Raw genomic sequence first — 16,183 nt, forward strand, 5'->3', positions numbered from 1 at the left:
CTGTGCTAAGCATTCTTACAGCCACAGAAAGGCAGGATGCTTCCTGCACTCAAGCCCATCCTTCCTTCTTTTCAGTCTAAAGTGGTGAGATCCATCTAGCACTTTGGTGAGGCAGCAGGATATACCCACCTTGGTCTCCCTTCGGGCCTGGTGGTCCTGGTGGACCTGGTGGGCCCGTGAAGAATCCTTCTGTAATTAAAACAAAAAGATTTCTTCATGATATCCAACAGAACATGACACCCAACAGAATATGACACAAGGTTTCTCTGGCTCCTTCTGGTCCCAGCCAAGTATGTGCTCTCTGGAACCCCAACAGGATATTCCCAGGGCACAGGTGAGGGAATGAGTGATAAGAACCTACCTGAGGTGGACATGGAAGATCCTGTTCTTCCTGGTGGGCCTGGAGGTCCTGGTAATCCTAGGCAAAAGGGACACAAAAAGGGTTCAGGAAAGATGAGTGTCAGCAATGTATGTAAATGCATGTCAGAGCTGCTACATCTCCAGCCATGGCCTTAGCTCAAGTATTTCCCAGTGGATGTTCATATCATCATTTTCTCCACACACATCTATCCCTCTTAGTCAATTTTCATTATAATTTGCCACTGTAGCAGACAAAAGACAGAGAGACTCTTTTCTTTGTGGTACAGGGGGCCTAGGGCAGCTGGCCTTCACTACAGTGAAAGGGAATGTTCATACACCTGACCTGCCCCCTCTTCCTAAGCAGAGAGCAAGGAATGGGGTTGTGCTCCTTTCTCATGTCCTCCTGTACCTCCCCTGTTCTGGTTGTTGAAGGGAAATCTATGTAGGAGGGGGAGTGGGGATATGTTCCTCATGATAAGAACCTCCCCATCTGTCCACAGCTGGAAGTTAAGGCTGGACAAGTAAGAAGTAAATATGGAATTGATTGCAGTTACTTCCTTTGGGAACTTGAAAACTTTGGGTGTCTTTCCAAAAAATATGGCTTTTATGAATACTACTCTGGCTGGAAACCTCTGCCAAAGCAAATGTCCTCTGTTGGGTGGCATCTTGCTGCAGTGAAATTGTGTTAATAGGAACCCACTATGGGACATATTGCTTCCAGTAAAGTCAGGCCTACTAAATTCCACCAGGTACAAGATCTGGGATACTGAAGGCACAGAATAGAGGCACTGGAAAAACCTCCCACTTTCCTGTTTTGTTTCAGAGGAACAAGCTCTTACCTGGTGGACCACGAGGTCCAGGGAGTCCCTGCACAGATTCACCTGATGACAAAAGAAACAGGGGTATTATAGAATATTTACTCAGCAAACTGCATGGCCCAGAAATGTGCCACGTGTGTGAGCATCCCCCTGCTTAAGTACTGAGCTCTGCTGTATTACCTACCTGGTGGTCCAGGGGGACCTGGTGGTCCTGCTCGCCCTTGTAAATCTCCCAGCACTGTGCAAAAGAAACACACACAAACAAGGGAAAATTGTTGCTATGGAGCTACTGCTGCTATGGAAACTCTATTGATAGATTGCTGTTAGAAGTTCTTACAATCAAAGGTGGACTAAGGCAGGACCTGGGTGACCTAAGCCAAAGCTGAGGAAGAGAAGACAGAGGATATATGTGTTTCGTTGCCAGCCTGCAGGTTAGGATATGAAGCAAAACAGAGTGCTGAGCAGGCTGGCAGCATATTGGACACAGGGAGGAAAGTAATGGTTGCTGAGGGAAATAGCAAAGGACTCAAAGGACAGAGAAGGAGGGAAAGAACTTTCAAGGAGAAGAAAGACTATTTAAAAGAGAGGCAAGTTTCGGGAGGAGAACATAACGCAGACATCATTTAACAAATAGCTGCACTGGGTTATCTTGATTGTACTGTGAGATGCACCCTCACCTCCCAGTAAAGGCACAGACTCAAAGTTTAGTGATGCTGAGATCCAAGACTCCTGAATGGGGAACGAGACAGTACTGCAGCATGGTCTGAATCTACATGGCCCTGTTCAGATGGTGATCAGGCAAGGATCACTTATAATTGTATGCCCTCTTCTACCTTGCCTCTGCTGCACATTTGCAGAGGTCCCAGACCCTAGGGACACTGACTGAAAGTGCATCGCACACCTAGTATTGCGCAGAACAAGCAATCTTCTTGGGATGTTGCTAAACCATTCTGTTCTGCTCCACTTGTTTTCATCTTAAAATAGCATTTGCTCCCCTGTGAATTCATCCTCTAATTTGCAGAGAGATTATTTCTGCTGCTCAGATTAATGTGTCTTTTCAAACTGGTTCTCCTCTTGCAGATGGCTCCACATTCATATTGCACAGGGAACTACCCTGTGTGAACACAGTGGCTGAAAGGCCAGGCTGAAACCTTTTGGCTCTGTGACCATATCTGCTGTTAGCAGCTGTCCACCAGTCACCATTCCTCAGCTTCCCCCTCTGTGACATGGGCCTGGTGCCATCTACCTCCTTCTGAAATGACTTTGGGATGCACAGATGAGAAGGGGGCAGAAGAGGCAGTCCCACCACCAAGCATAAACACAGACTTGCCCTGTGTCATGTTGAGGGGAAAGAGGTAGAGGCATCTCCTGGTAGCTGAGAGCAGGCCTTCAGGCTCTGACATGTCTCCAAGCAAAGGATTGGAAAGGCAGAGACACTTACTTTGAGATGCTAATGACGAGACTTCTGTTTTGATAGTTTCTACCACAGCTTCACCTGGGGATCCCTTCTCACCCCGTGGACCTTTTTTCCAAGAAAAGAAAAGAAAATCAGAAAGTGAATTATGTAACTGAGAGATGGTGATATTTTGTACCCACTCCTCACCTCCCTGACAATGGGTTCAGACTTTTCTTATATGAAGTGGGAGCAGTCCCCAGCTCTAAGGGATACTGCATTCCAATGTGGAAATTACTGCAGAATTTGCTCTAACAGAATCATAGAAAATCAGCTAAGAGAGGTTCTAAAGGGGTCAGCTCTGTTCAGGCCCCTCCAAACAGACGTCTGTCCAGTTGGCAGTGGTTTCACAGTGACATTATTCCCAATTGGGCTCTAGTTTGTTCTCCTGCCTTTCAAAATGGCAGGAGGTATCCAGCTGGGCTATATCCCCTATCACAGAGAGGCAACTGCACTTGAGAAGTGCCTTAGAAATACCAGTCCTCAGAAAAAATAACAGAAGGAAAACCAGACATTTGCAGCATCCACAATACTCTGGCTCTTACCACCCTCTTACCCCCCTCCTTCTTCCCCAAAAAAACAATGTAAATTCTTTACAAGATTAATTAAGCCAAATAACACAGGAAAATGAACCGAAAGGAAGAAATCTGCAAACAAAAGGGAGAAGGAATGTGCCAAGGGCTGAGAGAATTAGAAACAAAGGAAAACTAACAAATTCCGTTCTCTTAAGAAGCATAATCAAAGCTAATGGACAATGATACCTTGCTGTCCAGGGAGACCAGCTGGGCCAGCAGGACCTGGTTTCAAAGGAAGAAAACAACAGGTTTCGTTAGGTTTTCCTGGTTGTATTTTACAGTAGCAGGAAAAAATCAATACCCTTTTATAAGAACTAAGACTATCAAATAATGTACTTTTCTATACAACTAAATGAAATTGCTATGGGGTATGAATGAATCAATGTTCCATGTATTACTTGAAGCTCTGGAGAAGACGCTTGTTTTCCATCATTTGGCAGTTAAAGTGCTTGGTGCCTCTCAGACTGGGGAAATAAGCAGAATGCCACTGACCACAACAGAAATGCAACAGGCACCCTCTTGCATTCTCTGCTGCAAACTGAGACTGGCTCTACCAAATCAGGATTAGCTCCAGCTATAGAGCTGAAGAAGCACAGAAGTGCCCTGAGAATCAGGGCTAAGAAACTCTGCTTCCTGACACCAGCATGTGGAGGGCAGTGTCTGACCAGGGACAGAGGAATCTGAGGACTGAGCTCATGCATGGCCAGAGTATGTGTGTGTCTGTGTGTGTATGACAGATTTCCAGATGCTCATGAGGGAATTCTGCTGTTTTGAGTTGAAAGCTAAGACTGGAAAACAAGCACTTCCTGATTTCAGTAACAGAGCCAGGAAAGGGATCAGACACAAGCCTGCTTTCCTGAGCAGCAAAAGAGCTGGATTCTACTCACTGGATTTGACATATCACTACTTTGTACTTATCAGATCAAAGGATAAAAACAGTGTGCCCAGTTTTTTCATCTTCTTGTCCCTCCCTGCTGTCCTTCTTCTCTGTGATCTTACTCTGTTTCTCCCTTGAGGCTGCTGCCTTCCTAACTCAGTCTGACCCTGGTCCTTCTGCAGGGAAGGATGACGACCATGAGCCATCTTGCCTTCCAGACAGGGCAGTCTAGCAGAGACCATGAACGTTATACATTAAAATAAGAACTGGATGCACAGCAATGTAAGCTGCCTGAAAAATCCACAGCAGGGGAGCAGCTTCCTCACCTGGAATACCTGGAGGTCCAGTGGGGCCAGGTGGGCCTGGGGGACCTGGTGGGCCTGGCAGGGTAATAGTTGATGAGCCCTCTGAAAAACAAACACATACATTTGCACACATCCTGTGAATGTGTAACAAATCTATGCTTAAGGAATCTCACATCTATCACAGATGTATTCTCCCAACACAGGGAGCCTCAGTAGAAGTCTGACACACGGTTGAGAGGAACTGAGGATGCAAAACAAAAACCAGAGAAAATCTCCAAAAGCAGAAGAGTTTGAACTCACACAGCGCTACGTACCAGCATTTACGACTTTTCCTGGAGCTCCAGGTTCTCCTAGGAAAACAAAGAGACAAAAGATGAGCTGCTTTTTGGGGGAAGATCTATAACTAGCTCAATGACATCATGTTATTAAACACATAATTTCTGTTCTCTTTGCCCCTGATCTCTTGCCTGAGAAGTCACAGCACTAGAAGGTCATGGGGGGAAGTAAGAGAGCCCAGCTAATCCAGAGATATCCTCTGATCAGCTTTGCAAGCACAACATCTGCAAGCATAGGCAAAAGGCCTTGATTTATCTGAGGCAGGCACACAGCTTCCCTTGCAGCCACCAGGCATCACACTCACAGGCTCAGGGCAGAACCAGGCATGCTAAGGTTTTCTCAGTGAAGAGCTGTCATGACTCAGCCCTCAGCAGAAGCCCTCCCTGCCTTTCCTGTATGCTCAAGGAAGCTATGGCTACCGTGTTTCTCAAACCTCCCCTTCCCAAAGCCACTAGATGCCACTGTTGATCCAGGCACTGGTCAGCAGAGCAGCTAATCCTCGCTAAAATAAGTGAAAAGGAGCATTAGGGAAGAAACAAGACTCACCTTTAGCCCCTGGTCGGCCTGGGTTGCCTGGAAGTCCTGATATGAGGTAGACAAACAATTTAAAATGGTTAGTACAAATATTGTTTGCTGTACTTCTTCCAGGTGCCCCAGTTGAGTTTCACCTGTGGGTTTATAGGAGCTCCCTATTCCACACCTTGGCTTTCAGCATTATGAGCAGGTTCCTGACAGCATGTGGAAGAACAGATTGAGGTGGTAATGTCCCTGGGCTTCCCTGCTCCCACTGCTCCCTAGATGATGACATTGCTCCCTAGATTTACCTGTAGCTTCTTTCAGGTACTGCTACCTGTCCTGAGGCTCCTGGATAAATTCCTTGGTGAACTGCCTCCCAGACCACCACTGCTTACAGATGTCACACCCTCTGTTTTCACCTCTCTTGCTACATACTCTCCCTTCTGTTTCTGCAGCTAATTAAAAGGACCTTTCAGTGATGCACAGGGAATGTGTTATTCGTTGAAAATTATGTTTTGGGGGAGGCAAATTTTCAACACTCCAAGGCTCTGCATTGCTCAAAATCTACACACCAACCACAAAATCCTTCTCAAAAGCCAAAGGAGATACAGAAACCTTGAGATATCACTTTGGAAGCCCTGAGCAGTCCAGAGGGAAAACTACAAGAGTTTTCTGAGCCCATATCCAAATGATATGGATAAATATTGATAAATTGGAACACAGTAGAAAAGCCTACCTGGTGGTCCTTGAGGTCCTGTGAGACCTGTCAGAAAAAGGTAAAAATTCTAAGGTGTCTAAACAAATTTCAAGTGTGAAAAAGATAGACAGGGACAAAAAGATTACATTTACATGAAATTATAGCACACAATTCACAAGTGCTGCAAACTGGCCAAGCAACTGGTATGTAAATTGAAGGTTGGCTCTTAGCAGCTGATGTTTGCAGTGTGCATAATCCTGGGACCATGAAGGGTCTAGATTCCCATGTATTTTCCTTTCATCACCATCTTACAGTACAGAGATCCTCTGCCAGCCTTAAATTCAAATTAAGACTGGAAACTGTTGACAAAGACATCTGTGCTCCTGACTGAGCTAAAAGCATTTTTGTTCTCTGTATGTTTTACCTGGCTCTCCTGCATCTCCAGAGGGTCCTGGAGGGCCTCGGACACCTGGCATTCCCATAAGACCTGGTTCACCTACAGATATAATAATCATTAACAAGACAGAAGTCACTGACATACAATCTACCAATCCATTCAAGCTTGGCCACCAGCTGTGCTGCAGCACTCTCTACCCATTGCATCCTCACAGCCACCTGGCCATTTCCAGCAGCAGTGCCTGGGAGGGGAACATCAATGACAGAAGAGTTCTGTAGTGAGAAGAACTCTCTCACAAGTTCACAGTCTGCTCCATTATATGTCTCAGTTCCATGCTTACATGGTTGACTCTACAGTTCTGAGACAGCAAGATTCCAGAAGGTGAATCTGCTGTCATCTTTCTCCCATTCCTTTTAGAAATCCAGCTCCCTCCAAGTCAGAAAGTACCTGCACTTCTACCTCCAAGGAATCCCTTACCTTTTGCACCTGGCTGTCCATCACGGCCAGCTTGTCCTGTCCAAAGGAAAGAGATTGTCAGAGACTACTGAAAAAGTACCACAGCTGTCCTGTCCTCCTCCTAAGTGGAGCATAGCCCTAAACATAGAAGTGGCTTCTCATCATGTGGCAGCTGAAAGAAACCTTGGCTGCAGTTACTGAAGATCCAGGAAAAATTCATGCATTGACTGTAAGATTAACTGTAGGACACCTTTTCTGAGTACACAGACTACCGGGAGCTGTCTAGAGAAACCAGTGTGATTCCACACCCATGTTGTTTCCTTGTCTGTGCTCACAGAAACACACTCTGGGTGGCAGTGACATTACCTCACATACAACTGCTTTCTGTTACCCACCTGCAGGTCCTTTAGCCCCTGGCTCTCCTGGAGGTCCAGGCATTCCTCTTGAGCCTTGTTCACCTGTAGCAAAATAGTATGAAAATGAATCAAACAAAACTTGAAGACACAATTTATGACTGTCAGATATATTTGCTGCTTTGCAACTGAAAACCAGTATTGAGAGGATGTTCAGAACTCATGATTCATGACTGTCTCTGGGCATTAGAAAAGCTCAAGAGATGTGTGAATACAGGGTATGTGAGGGAGGATTTCCCTAAAGCTAAATACAAAGATTGCTACCAAGATTACTGGAATCAAGAATGGGATCTATTTGTTTATAACTTGGGTGCAAAAATAAAACTCCTATAACTGGTAACATCATTATACTTTTTCAGAAAGCTAACTGGGATTGGCTGGACTATACTTTTTTTGAAAACTCAAATAATGCACATGTATATTAGATAGGCTGTTACTCCAGTGTTCCAATCTACTGACCTGTCATTCCACGAGAACCCTTCTCTCCCTGATCACCTGTGTTATGAAAAAGGGAAGGATTATATGATATTGTTTCATTGTAAAATGTTTCCATCAGAGAAAATAAAGTCTGCTTTCTTACAAGAGCATAGAAGAAAAAGCCAAAGAAGGATAGGGTTAGTACCCATGGACAGGACCCGTATCTAAAGGAATCTAAAGAAAATAACCACAAAAGATAACAAATCGATCAACATACCTTTGGGTCCAGGAGGTCCACTGGCTCCTTTCTCACCTGAAAGACACATTGAGGATTGAAGAATAGTAATTGTAAGTCATAAGGGAAAGAAATTTCACGCATCAAGAAAAATCATGGGGAATACAGATCCTCTGATAGCAGACAAACTCAAACTGAAATTCTTTTCCTTCAATACAGCTCCATCCATCAAATGTGTTTTCTCACCTAGACTACTCTATTACCGCTGTGTCTCCTGTATTTCTCAATATTTGCTTGCAATCACTAAGTTTGGTTTCTCCTCCCTTTTCCTCAGTCTTATGTTTTTGTTTGCCCATAGCATCAAAATCAGATCAAGTCTGCTGCTCAGAGTAGTGCCAGAAAAGCACATCAGCCAGTGTTGCTCTAAGTGGCAGGGGGAAGAGAAACTTACCTTTAGCACCTGGGAGACCTGCTTCTCCTCTAAATCCTTGTAGGCCAGGAGGACCTGCACAAAAATGAAACAGGTTTTAATTCATCCCACTCACCACAATTCATCACTGAAGCAGAAAAACTGTGAGAAGCTGTCACTCTGGTTTTGTTTTCCCTAGTCTCTAGATGCCATAGCAAAGGAATGCAGCACTCACCTGGAGGACCTTGTGGGCCTGGAGAACCCATCAGACCTGTGAACAAGTAACACGGATTTTCTTTCAGTAACATCACAATTAGAAAATGAACAAATCTATTTTGCCCAAGAACATCCATAACCCAACAGATGTTTAGCAGATTGGAATTTCCCCAGCCACTGGAAGAATTTGCATCACTGGCATCCTCAAAACCAGGATGAATTTACAGAACTTAGTTCTTTGTGACATTGAGGAAGTGTTTTTCCCTAAAGAGACACAATCCTTCCATCTTGACTGAAATGCTGAGATCTGTGCTTCACATGGGACCCATTTTTTACAGTACAATTTTTATCTCAGTTACATGGAATGTAGAGCTGTAACTCTTTAGAAGCTTGTTAGGGAAATGGATTTCACCTTATTATTTCTGAAAGCAAAGAAAAACCAGCTGGAAATATCACACACCTTAAAGACTGGTGTTTTGAGAAACTTCCCTGCCACTCCCCATTCTCATTAAAAATCTCCAAGAATTTATTGCTGTAAAGGTTATGTGTAACTACTAAAGTAAATTTTATCTAAACTGAGACCATTAGTTCACTTTTCTGGTTATTACAGAGCAACACAAGTGAAACAGGAAAGCTGGGGTTCTTGTTTACTCCTAATCACTCTGCTAGGTCCTCTGTCTCCATCTTCTTATTTACCTTTTAGGCCAGCAGAACCTGGGGGTCCAGGTGGCCCAGGAGGACCTGGCTTACCAATAGCACCTGCAAAATAAGAGCATGAACAGTCACAGTAGAATATAATTGTACTCCCATTTTTTCCTTATCCCATCTCCTGTTATTCTTTCTCTGGTAAGTGTCATGAATAATCTGCTGGTCGGTTCAAAACACCCAAACAGGCACGCATTGTTCAAGAAAAAGATATGAGCTCCCTGGGCTTCAGCAAGACAAGTCTCCCAGTTTTGGTGACTGGGATAACAGGGAAGAAGACAATCTTTATAGTAAAGAGTTTTTGGTTCTGTCAAACTCAAACTTGACTGTCAGATCTGGCAAACAAAAACAACCCTTGTTTACCCATTATAAGTTTGGTAAAAAGAATTCTTTAGGCCATATTTGTCTACGCTGGGAAATGTCTGATGTGAAATCTGGATTGGAATAATGAAATCAAATTCTGCCACTGAGGTGTTTTATAAATTGGGAGCAAACTCCAGCTTTTGTCCATCCCTGCTTTATGCAACGAGACACCTGGTTCCTACCTCTGTCTCCTTTTTCTCCCAATCCAGGTGGTCCTGGTTCCCCCCGAGGCCCTGGTAGACCCTCTCGACCTCTTTGTCCCATGGGACCTTCTATTCCAGGCTCACCTACAGGAAACAAATGCCATGTAAAATAAAGTGTCTACAGGAGGCCTTGGGCAAAAGGATTCATAGCCACCTCCACTGGGGAAGGCAATGGTCACACCAGTCTGGTGCTTGTATTCCCATACCACCGTCAATCAGTTGTGAAAGACTCACAGCATTGACAGAGAGCCTTACCCATGCTGCCTTTCTGTCCTTTTGGTCCTTCTGGTCCTTGGTGCCCAATTGGACCAGGAATGCCTGGAAAGAAAAACACAACAAATGTTCAGAGTTCTTGACTCTGCACCATGAAAGAATAACATGCAAATTAGGAGAACCTGAAGCCTAGAGGGATTAATCAGCTGAGGTAAAGAATACATTACTCAGAAGGTGGGCACTTGAACAGGGATGTCTTTAGAAGAACACAATATATACAAGCACAAGGAAATTGGGCTAAGCACTTATGCAGCTGTAGGACTCTTTCAGTGGTAGACAGGGATCTTCACAACCCCTAATTCAGCATGTTCAACTAAGTGGAAGTCTGGCCAAGGCCTTGCTTGTAACCAAGTGTCTAAGCTGTGTCTGTAGCTCAGCATCAAGATATTAATCAAGTGATACAGTCTATGCTAAATATTGACTCTTTAGTGAACCACCCTGAGCCAAATCTGCAGTGCAAAACTTGTTCCTGCCTACAGTAATGTCACTAAATGTCCTCCCTCAAAGGGGAATTGTACTATAGCTCACCTGGAACACCAGGAAGTCCTCGGTCTCCTGTAGAGATAAAGAAATAAACAGTCAGTGGGAAATATTGTCTTCCCTGTTTGTCACTTTGGTTGACCCTCACCTCCATAAAAGGAGTTTATGTTCCTGAGATGTTTACAAGTTTTACTGTCTCCCTTGTATTTATGTAAAGAACTGAATCATTCACACCATGTGAAATCCTCTGAGGCACTCTGTGCTTCACACTGTGATTAAACCAGGTAGAGCCTGGCTTCAGGAATGACTTTCATCCAGGTGAAAGAAGTTCTAAATTCAAAGTGAGATCTGTTCTCTCTTCTGCTATGAACTCTAAAATTTTCTTTGCCCAGAAGAAGAGAAAAAAAACCCCAACCATCACAACAATATCTGAACTAACAGATAACTAACATCAGCTTCTCCAACTTCTGGAGTAGCAAAAATCCATTTGCTACCCAGACCTCATGGCAGGCTGCCAATCTACCTGAGAAAGCATGTAACTCCAGACTCACCTTTGGGACCTTGTACTCCCATGTCACCTGAGAAAAGCGCAAAAAAAGTTGAATCAGGAGACATCGTGGAGATATCTCCTACGACTACTCATTAATTTTGGTCTTCTAGTTGCTTTCCCACCTTCAATGAAACATGAAGGAGTTAAGGGTGAACAGGGACACTTCATAATTGAATAGTGCAGGATCAAACCCATCCCACTAGTGACAACCATAATCTGGCCTTTCATATTGGCACAATGCAAGATTTGGCCTCCTATATTGTTTTGCATGGGATCAGAGACTCTACAATTTACATGGAAAACTAGCTTTAGTTCAGCAGGACCAGGGAAGTGATCATCTCCCTGTACTTGGCACTGGTGAGGCACCTTGAGTGCTGTCTCCAGTTCTGGGCCCCTCCCTACAAGAAGGAATTGAGGTGCTGGGGTGAGTCCAGGCAAGGGTAACAGAGCTGGTGAAGGGGTTGGAGCACACATTCTGTGAGGAGCAGCCGAGGTAGCTGGAGGTGGAGAAAATGAGTCTCCGTGGAGACCTTATCACTCTCTACAACTCCTTGAAGGGATGTTGTAGTGAAGTGGGGGTCAGTCTCTTCTCCCAAGTAACAAGCAATAGGACAACAGGAAATGGCCTCAAGCTGCACCAGGGGAGGTTTAGATTGGATATTACAAAAAAATTCTTCACCAAAAGGCTTATGGAGCATTGGAACAGGCTGCCCAGGGAAGTGGTTGAGTCACCGTCCCTGGAGACACGTAGATGTGGCAGTTAGGGAGATGTACTGGTGGACTTGGCAGTGTTAGGTTTACAGTTGGACTCCATGATCTTAGAGGTCTTTTCCAACCTAAACAATTCTATGATTCCTTTTGTTTAAGCATAAACCATCTTCATCTTCCTCATTGCCACTTGCCCCTTGTGGCAACATCCCCCCCCAAACTTGTGCATTGCCAGAGCCAAGGAATTGGACAAGGGAAGAGAAGGACTATATGGTTGTACCTTTCTCACCACGTTCTCCTTTCTCCCCTCGGAAGTAGCCTGTAACAGGAAGTGAAGGGGCTATTAGAGTGCATTACACAACAGAGCAGCTACTCATTTCACGTACAAGGATCCATCTATTTGGATTCTGAGGCTACAGGCAGCACAGTATGGCTTTGTGAGTTTCCTCAGTAAATTTGTTTTTATGAATCCATGAAAGCCATGAAAGATGGGAGAATGTAGGCTTGTTTTTTGTTAACCTCTTTCCATCCTCTGCTAAATGAAAGTAAATCATCTTTCCCTTGCTAACAAAAGTAGCATGAGAAAAAAGGTGTGGGTTCATTTTTCTCTGTAGGTCTTCCAAAATGGAAAACACACTTGCTATAGCAAACATGATATATCCTGGCCCAGGATGGCATGTCTACAACTTTCTTTCTTCTCCCTTTTCTCCTGGGTTTAAGGGATGTACCACCAATGTTAGAGGCAGCACCCTGAGATCCAGCACAGTCTGTCTCTGAGGATAGGCGAGGACACTACTTTTGACAGACTTCATTGAACTCAAAAAGTTCTAGTCTTCAGGCCCATGCGCAAGCAAATGATCCCTTTCCCCTTGAAATGATTTGGTCTCATGCAGCATCACAGGTATTGACTTAGCTCACCTCGCTCCATTTCCTTGTTCAGTCTGCTCTTCACCATCAACCAGACTGACTCTTCATTTTCATAAGGGAAGGTCGAGGAGGGTGAGATACCATGAAGAAAGTCTATTCTAGCATCCTTTTCTAATTTTGAATTCCCTTGGTTAATTGCCAAGAGGCCACCATTGATTTTTTCCAGGTCTTCCACACGAGATTTCAGCTTTCTCACTTCTTCCGCTGGAAGGTCAAAGGAAAATGCTATGGAATATTCTGCCACATATGCAGGTCTGAAATACCTTCCGCTATCAGCAGGGACATGGTAACACTGTGTCAGATTGATATGGCCAATGAGTTTTGCAGAGTTCTTTGTATCCTTTTTTTTCCTAGAAGGGATATCTGAAGTTTAAATGGCAATTTAGTCCCAAAGCTGTAAGACCTGAGATCTCAGGAGCTTTCCCATCCTGCTCACCCCAAGACTAGATAACTCCTCATCAAAGGTTTATATTCCTCATCCATTCTTTCTGTCTATTTTTAATATCTTAGTGGCAGTCACCATCAAGCTAAGCTGACTGTGCTCCTCAGTTCTCTGCCTCAGTGTCTCTGGTGCTTGGCCTCTTTGCCAGCTTACATCCTCTGTCTTTCTATCCCATTCAACATTTTGTTCCTCAGTTATTTCTTACCCAGAGCAATGAGTCCAAAGAGCAATCCAAAGAGAAACAACCAGGCTAGAAGCAAACCCAGGAGCCATTTCCACCAGGTACAACAGGAACCACAGGGACACCAGGATGGTGCTGATCCAATTGCACCCCCCACATCACCACTTCGTATTTCTGGAAGAGAGAAGGAGCAGTCTCCTGGTTAATGAAGAGTTCCTTGACTTCAGAGTTAAGAATCTCTTACAATAAGGATACCAAGTTCTAATTCATTATACAAATGGCTAGGGAAAAAAATCTTTACACCACACTCCGCACATGGTGAGTGTAATTCTAATCCCTGTGGAAGCCAGGAACAGTACTTCCAAAGGGAATTCCAACAGGAGACAACACCCAGTGCATTTTAAAATAACAGCTGAAAAAAATTGTCTGCTCGGGGGTCAATCTTTTGGACAGATTTGAGCCAAAAATGGCAGCAATAGCCAACATGGTCTGTCTGAGCCCTCTCTTCCCCAGAAATCTGTCCCGGTAGCAGGATGCAGTTGGTCTGTCTGTTATCTGATTTTCTCTAGCAATAAAAGAATACCTCATCTGCCCACTCATCTAGAATCAAACCACTGGTACCAATTTCTCTGGTAGCCTCCTGAATATTTCCTCCCTCTGATGTCATTGCACAGAGATCACCCATGTCCCTCAGGAACAGTTGCTTTTTGTATATTGTGCTTTGGTGCTTCTTTCAATGAAAGTCTGAGTTGTGTCACTTACCTGCATAAGTTTCTTTGTCTCTTTTTGGCATGGATTTCAGTCCTCCTGTTTTAACAACAGTAAAAGAGATTTTACTAGTCTTTCTTTACATGACAAAACTTAGAGTAGGGGCTTGAAAGGGAATGGTAGTAATGGAGACAAAAGGAAAAAATTCTATTGCATTTCCACAGGGACAAACTCTTACCATTTGCATCTGATTTTAGGCCAGTATCTGCAGCATAAGAGGAAGAAAATCCCTGCTTCTCCTTCTTCAAGGTATCATCTGCAAAGGATCCTGAATAAGAATCAAATATAATTAAAAACATTACATCAGAAGTTGAACCAGGCCTATCTTCTTTCATTGGTAAAATGCATATTTTTATTGGGAAGACACAATAGCTCTGCCTGTTAAAATCAGATCTAGTTTTTTTGCTCTCAAAGCTCCTGAGCTTTGTGAAATATCCACGGCATGCTCTGGTGCTTCAAATGCAAAAGCTAGACCCAGATTGCAGCTGACATGGTTAAAGGTGAACTCCCTGCCAGAACTTCCCTCCACTTCTCTGCCCTCAGAATATACACATGTCCCAAAAGAAGGAAGTTACCTCCATTAAGCCCAGTGACAGAGGCATTAAAGACTTTGCCACTGTCCTTTGTCATGACCAAGAGCTCCATCTCCTTTGCTGGGGCATTCTCCTTCTCCAGCAGCAGGAACTTGCAGTCTTTACGCAAAACGTCATCTCCCTGGGAGCTCAAGACAGTTCCTCCTGGAACATTGGTAAAAGGTGATAAAGAAGAGGAGCTGAGTGTGAGTTCATAACTACATGCCACACCACTTTGGTTCACTAAAATAGGTAGTCACACTGTGACTGGGGTTGCCACTACTATGAGCACCCTGTGAGAGACACGGTGGTTGCTGAAGCTGAGAGCTGTGCACGTCACTAGGTTTCTTTAGAGATGTGTATTTCACTAGCAGAGAAGCAACTGCTACCAGGAATGGAGGACATCTGGAATTCAATCACATATGGGAGTGATTTGTTGAATGACCTCTCCACTTCTCAAACACACTTACTACGGAATCATAGAAACCCAGCCTGAGAGAGACATTCAGGGGTCAGTAGAGCCAGCACAGCCCAAGCTGAGGAGCTACTCTGTAAAGCACAAAGCCCTCCACATACTTGGGAGCCGGGCAGGGTTAGGAGAAATTAAACTACAGTTTACTGAGGTTTGGCACAGGCCAAACAAGGTTCAAAGCCATCACTGTGGTCACTCTTGTGCCACTAGGCATTATCAAGTATGCCTGGCATGGTGTACAAATGTGAATTTGCACACAAATTGACACAACACAGAAAATCAAGATAACCAGAATAGTATTATTCCATTACTCTAGCAGAAACCTGGAGCAAACCTTTGTTAGAAATGTTATCATAACTTCTGTGGTCTTTACACCTATTTTTAAGTCTCATCTTTGGGAGTCCTTGGGTTACAAAACAAACTTGGCTTTCCTTACAAAAAAAAAAAAGAAAAGTAATTTATAACTCAGAGTTGTAGAAGAGATGGAAAAGATGAATTTCAACTGTTCAAGGACAAAGGGCACTAGAAAGACTTTAACTTCTCTCATTAAAAAAACCCTAATCTGATAACGTGTAAGTCAATTCTTTTGTTTTTGAGCAGTTGAAGCTGGTACTACTGCAAAATTATGTTCAAGAGCAACTCTGCAAATGTTTTGGCTTCAAATGAAGTACAATTCAGATATGTGCTCCTCTATCCAGTTTCCTGCCTGCTGAACAGAAATAGCTGCAATTAAATAATCCAAATTATCACAGGATGGGGGAGATCTGAATCAAATCAGTTCATTTGTTCATTCTTAACTTTTGACTCACTTTCTTTTCAGGATACTGGTAGGAGACTTGGCTACTGACAAGTTTTGCACCTGAGTGTCACTCAGCTGGCCGAATCTCTAATTGTTTTTATTACAATATGCATGTACAAGGCCATACCTAAGCAGCTGTAAATGGCACACTCACCTGCTGAGGCAGACACAGCAGTGCTTGCCGTGGTGTTGCTCTGAGAAGTGTTCTTCATCCCATATGCTGCAATGAAGAAATTCAAGAATGACAAAGATGAAGGATG

General features: G+C 43.9%; 1 protein-coding gene across 2 annotated transcripts in view; it reads right to left on the bottom strand.

Moving 5' to 3' along the window:
* Positions 1-16,183, bottom strand: part of COL17A1 (collagen type XVII alpha 1 chain) — a 62,765-nt gene that overhangs the window by 9,971 nt on the left and 36,611 nt on the right. Inside the window, exons 13-41 of one of the 2 annotated variants that reach the window (XM_027647773.1) lie at positions 16,078-16,143; positions 14,656-14,817; positions 14,259-14,336; positions 14,075-14,119; positions 13,337-13,486; positions 12,681-12,893; positions 12,043-12,081; positions 11,056-11,082; positions 10,553-10,579; positions 10,007-10,069; positions 9,731-9,835; positions 9,177-9,239; positions 8,500-8,535; positions 8,307-8,360; positions 7,898-7,933; positions 7,663-7,698; positions 7,186-7,248; positions 6,812-6,847; positions 6,362-6,433; positions 5,977-6,003; positions 5,271-5,306; positions 4,703-4,738; positions 4,410-4,490; positions 3,393-3,428; positions 2,620-2,700; positions 1,363-1,416; positions 1,200-1,241; positions 362-418; positions 130-189 (exon numbers count right to left, since the gene is read on the bottom strand). In XM_027647773.1, coding sequence (XP_027503574.1) covers positions 130-189; positions 362-418; positions 1,200-1,241; positions 1,363-1,416; positions 2,620-2,700; positions 3,393-3,428; positions 4,410-4,490; positions 4,703-4,738; positions 5,271-5,306; positions 5,977-6,003; positions 6,362-6,433; positions 6,812-6,847; positions 7,186-7,248; positions 7,663-7,698; positions 7,898-7,933; positions 8,307-8,360; positions 8,500-8,535; positions 9,177-9,239; positions 9,731-9,835; positions 10,007-10,069; positions 10,553-10,579; positions 11,056-11,082; positions 12,043-12,081; positions 12,681-12,893; positions 13,337-13,486; positions 14,075-14,119; positions 14,259-14,336; positions 14,656-14,817; positions 16,078-16,143 — 1,881 coding nt within the window. Of the gene's footprint in view, positions 1-129; positions 190-361; positions 419-1,199; positions 1,242-1,362; positions 1,417-2,619; positions 2,701-3,392; positions 3,429-4,409; positions 4,491-4,702; positions 4,739-5,270; positions 5,307-5,976; positions 6,004-6,361; positions 6,434-6,811; positions 6,848-7,185; positions 7,249-7,662; positions 7,699-7,897; positions 7,934-8,306; positions 8,361-8,499; positions 8,536-9,176; positions 9,240-9,730; positions 9,836-10,006; positions 10,070-10,552; positions 10,580-11,055; positions 11,083-12,042; positions 12,082-12,680; positions 12,894-13,336; positions 13,487-14,074; positions 14,120-14,258; positions 14,349-14,655; positions 14,818-16,077; positions 16,144-16,183 lie in introns of both variants that reach the window. The other variant, XM_027647772.1, reaches the window with a different exon arrangement.

The sequence above is a fragment of the Corapipo altera genome, unplaced genomic scaffold (genome assembly GCF_003945725.1).
Source record: "Corapipo altera isolate COAL_440 unplaced genomic scaffold, ASM394572v1 56, whole genome shotgun sequence".
NCBI lineage: Eukaryota > Metazoa > Chordata > Aves > Passeriformes > Pipridae > Corapipo > Corapipo altera.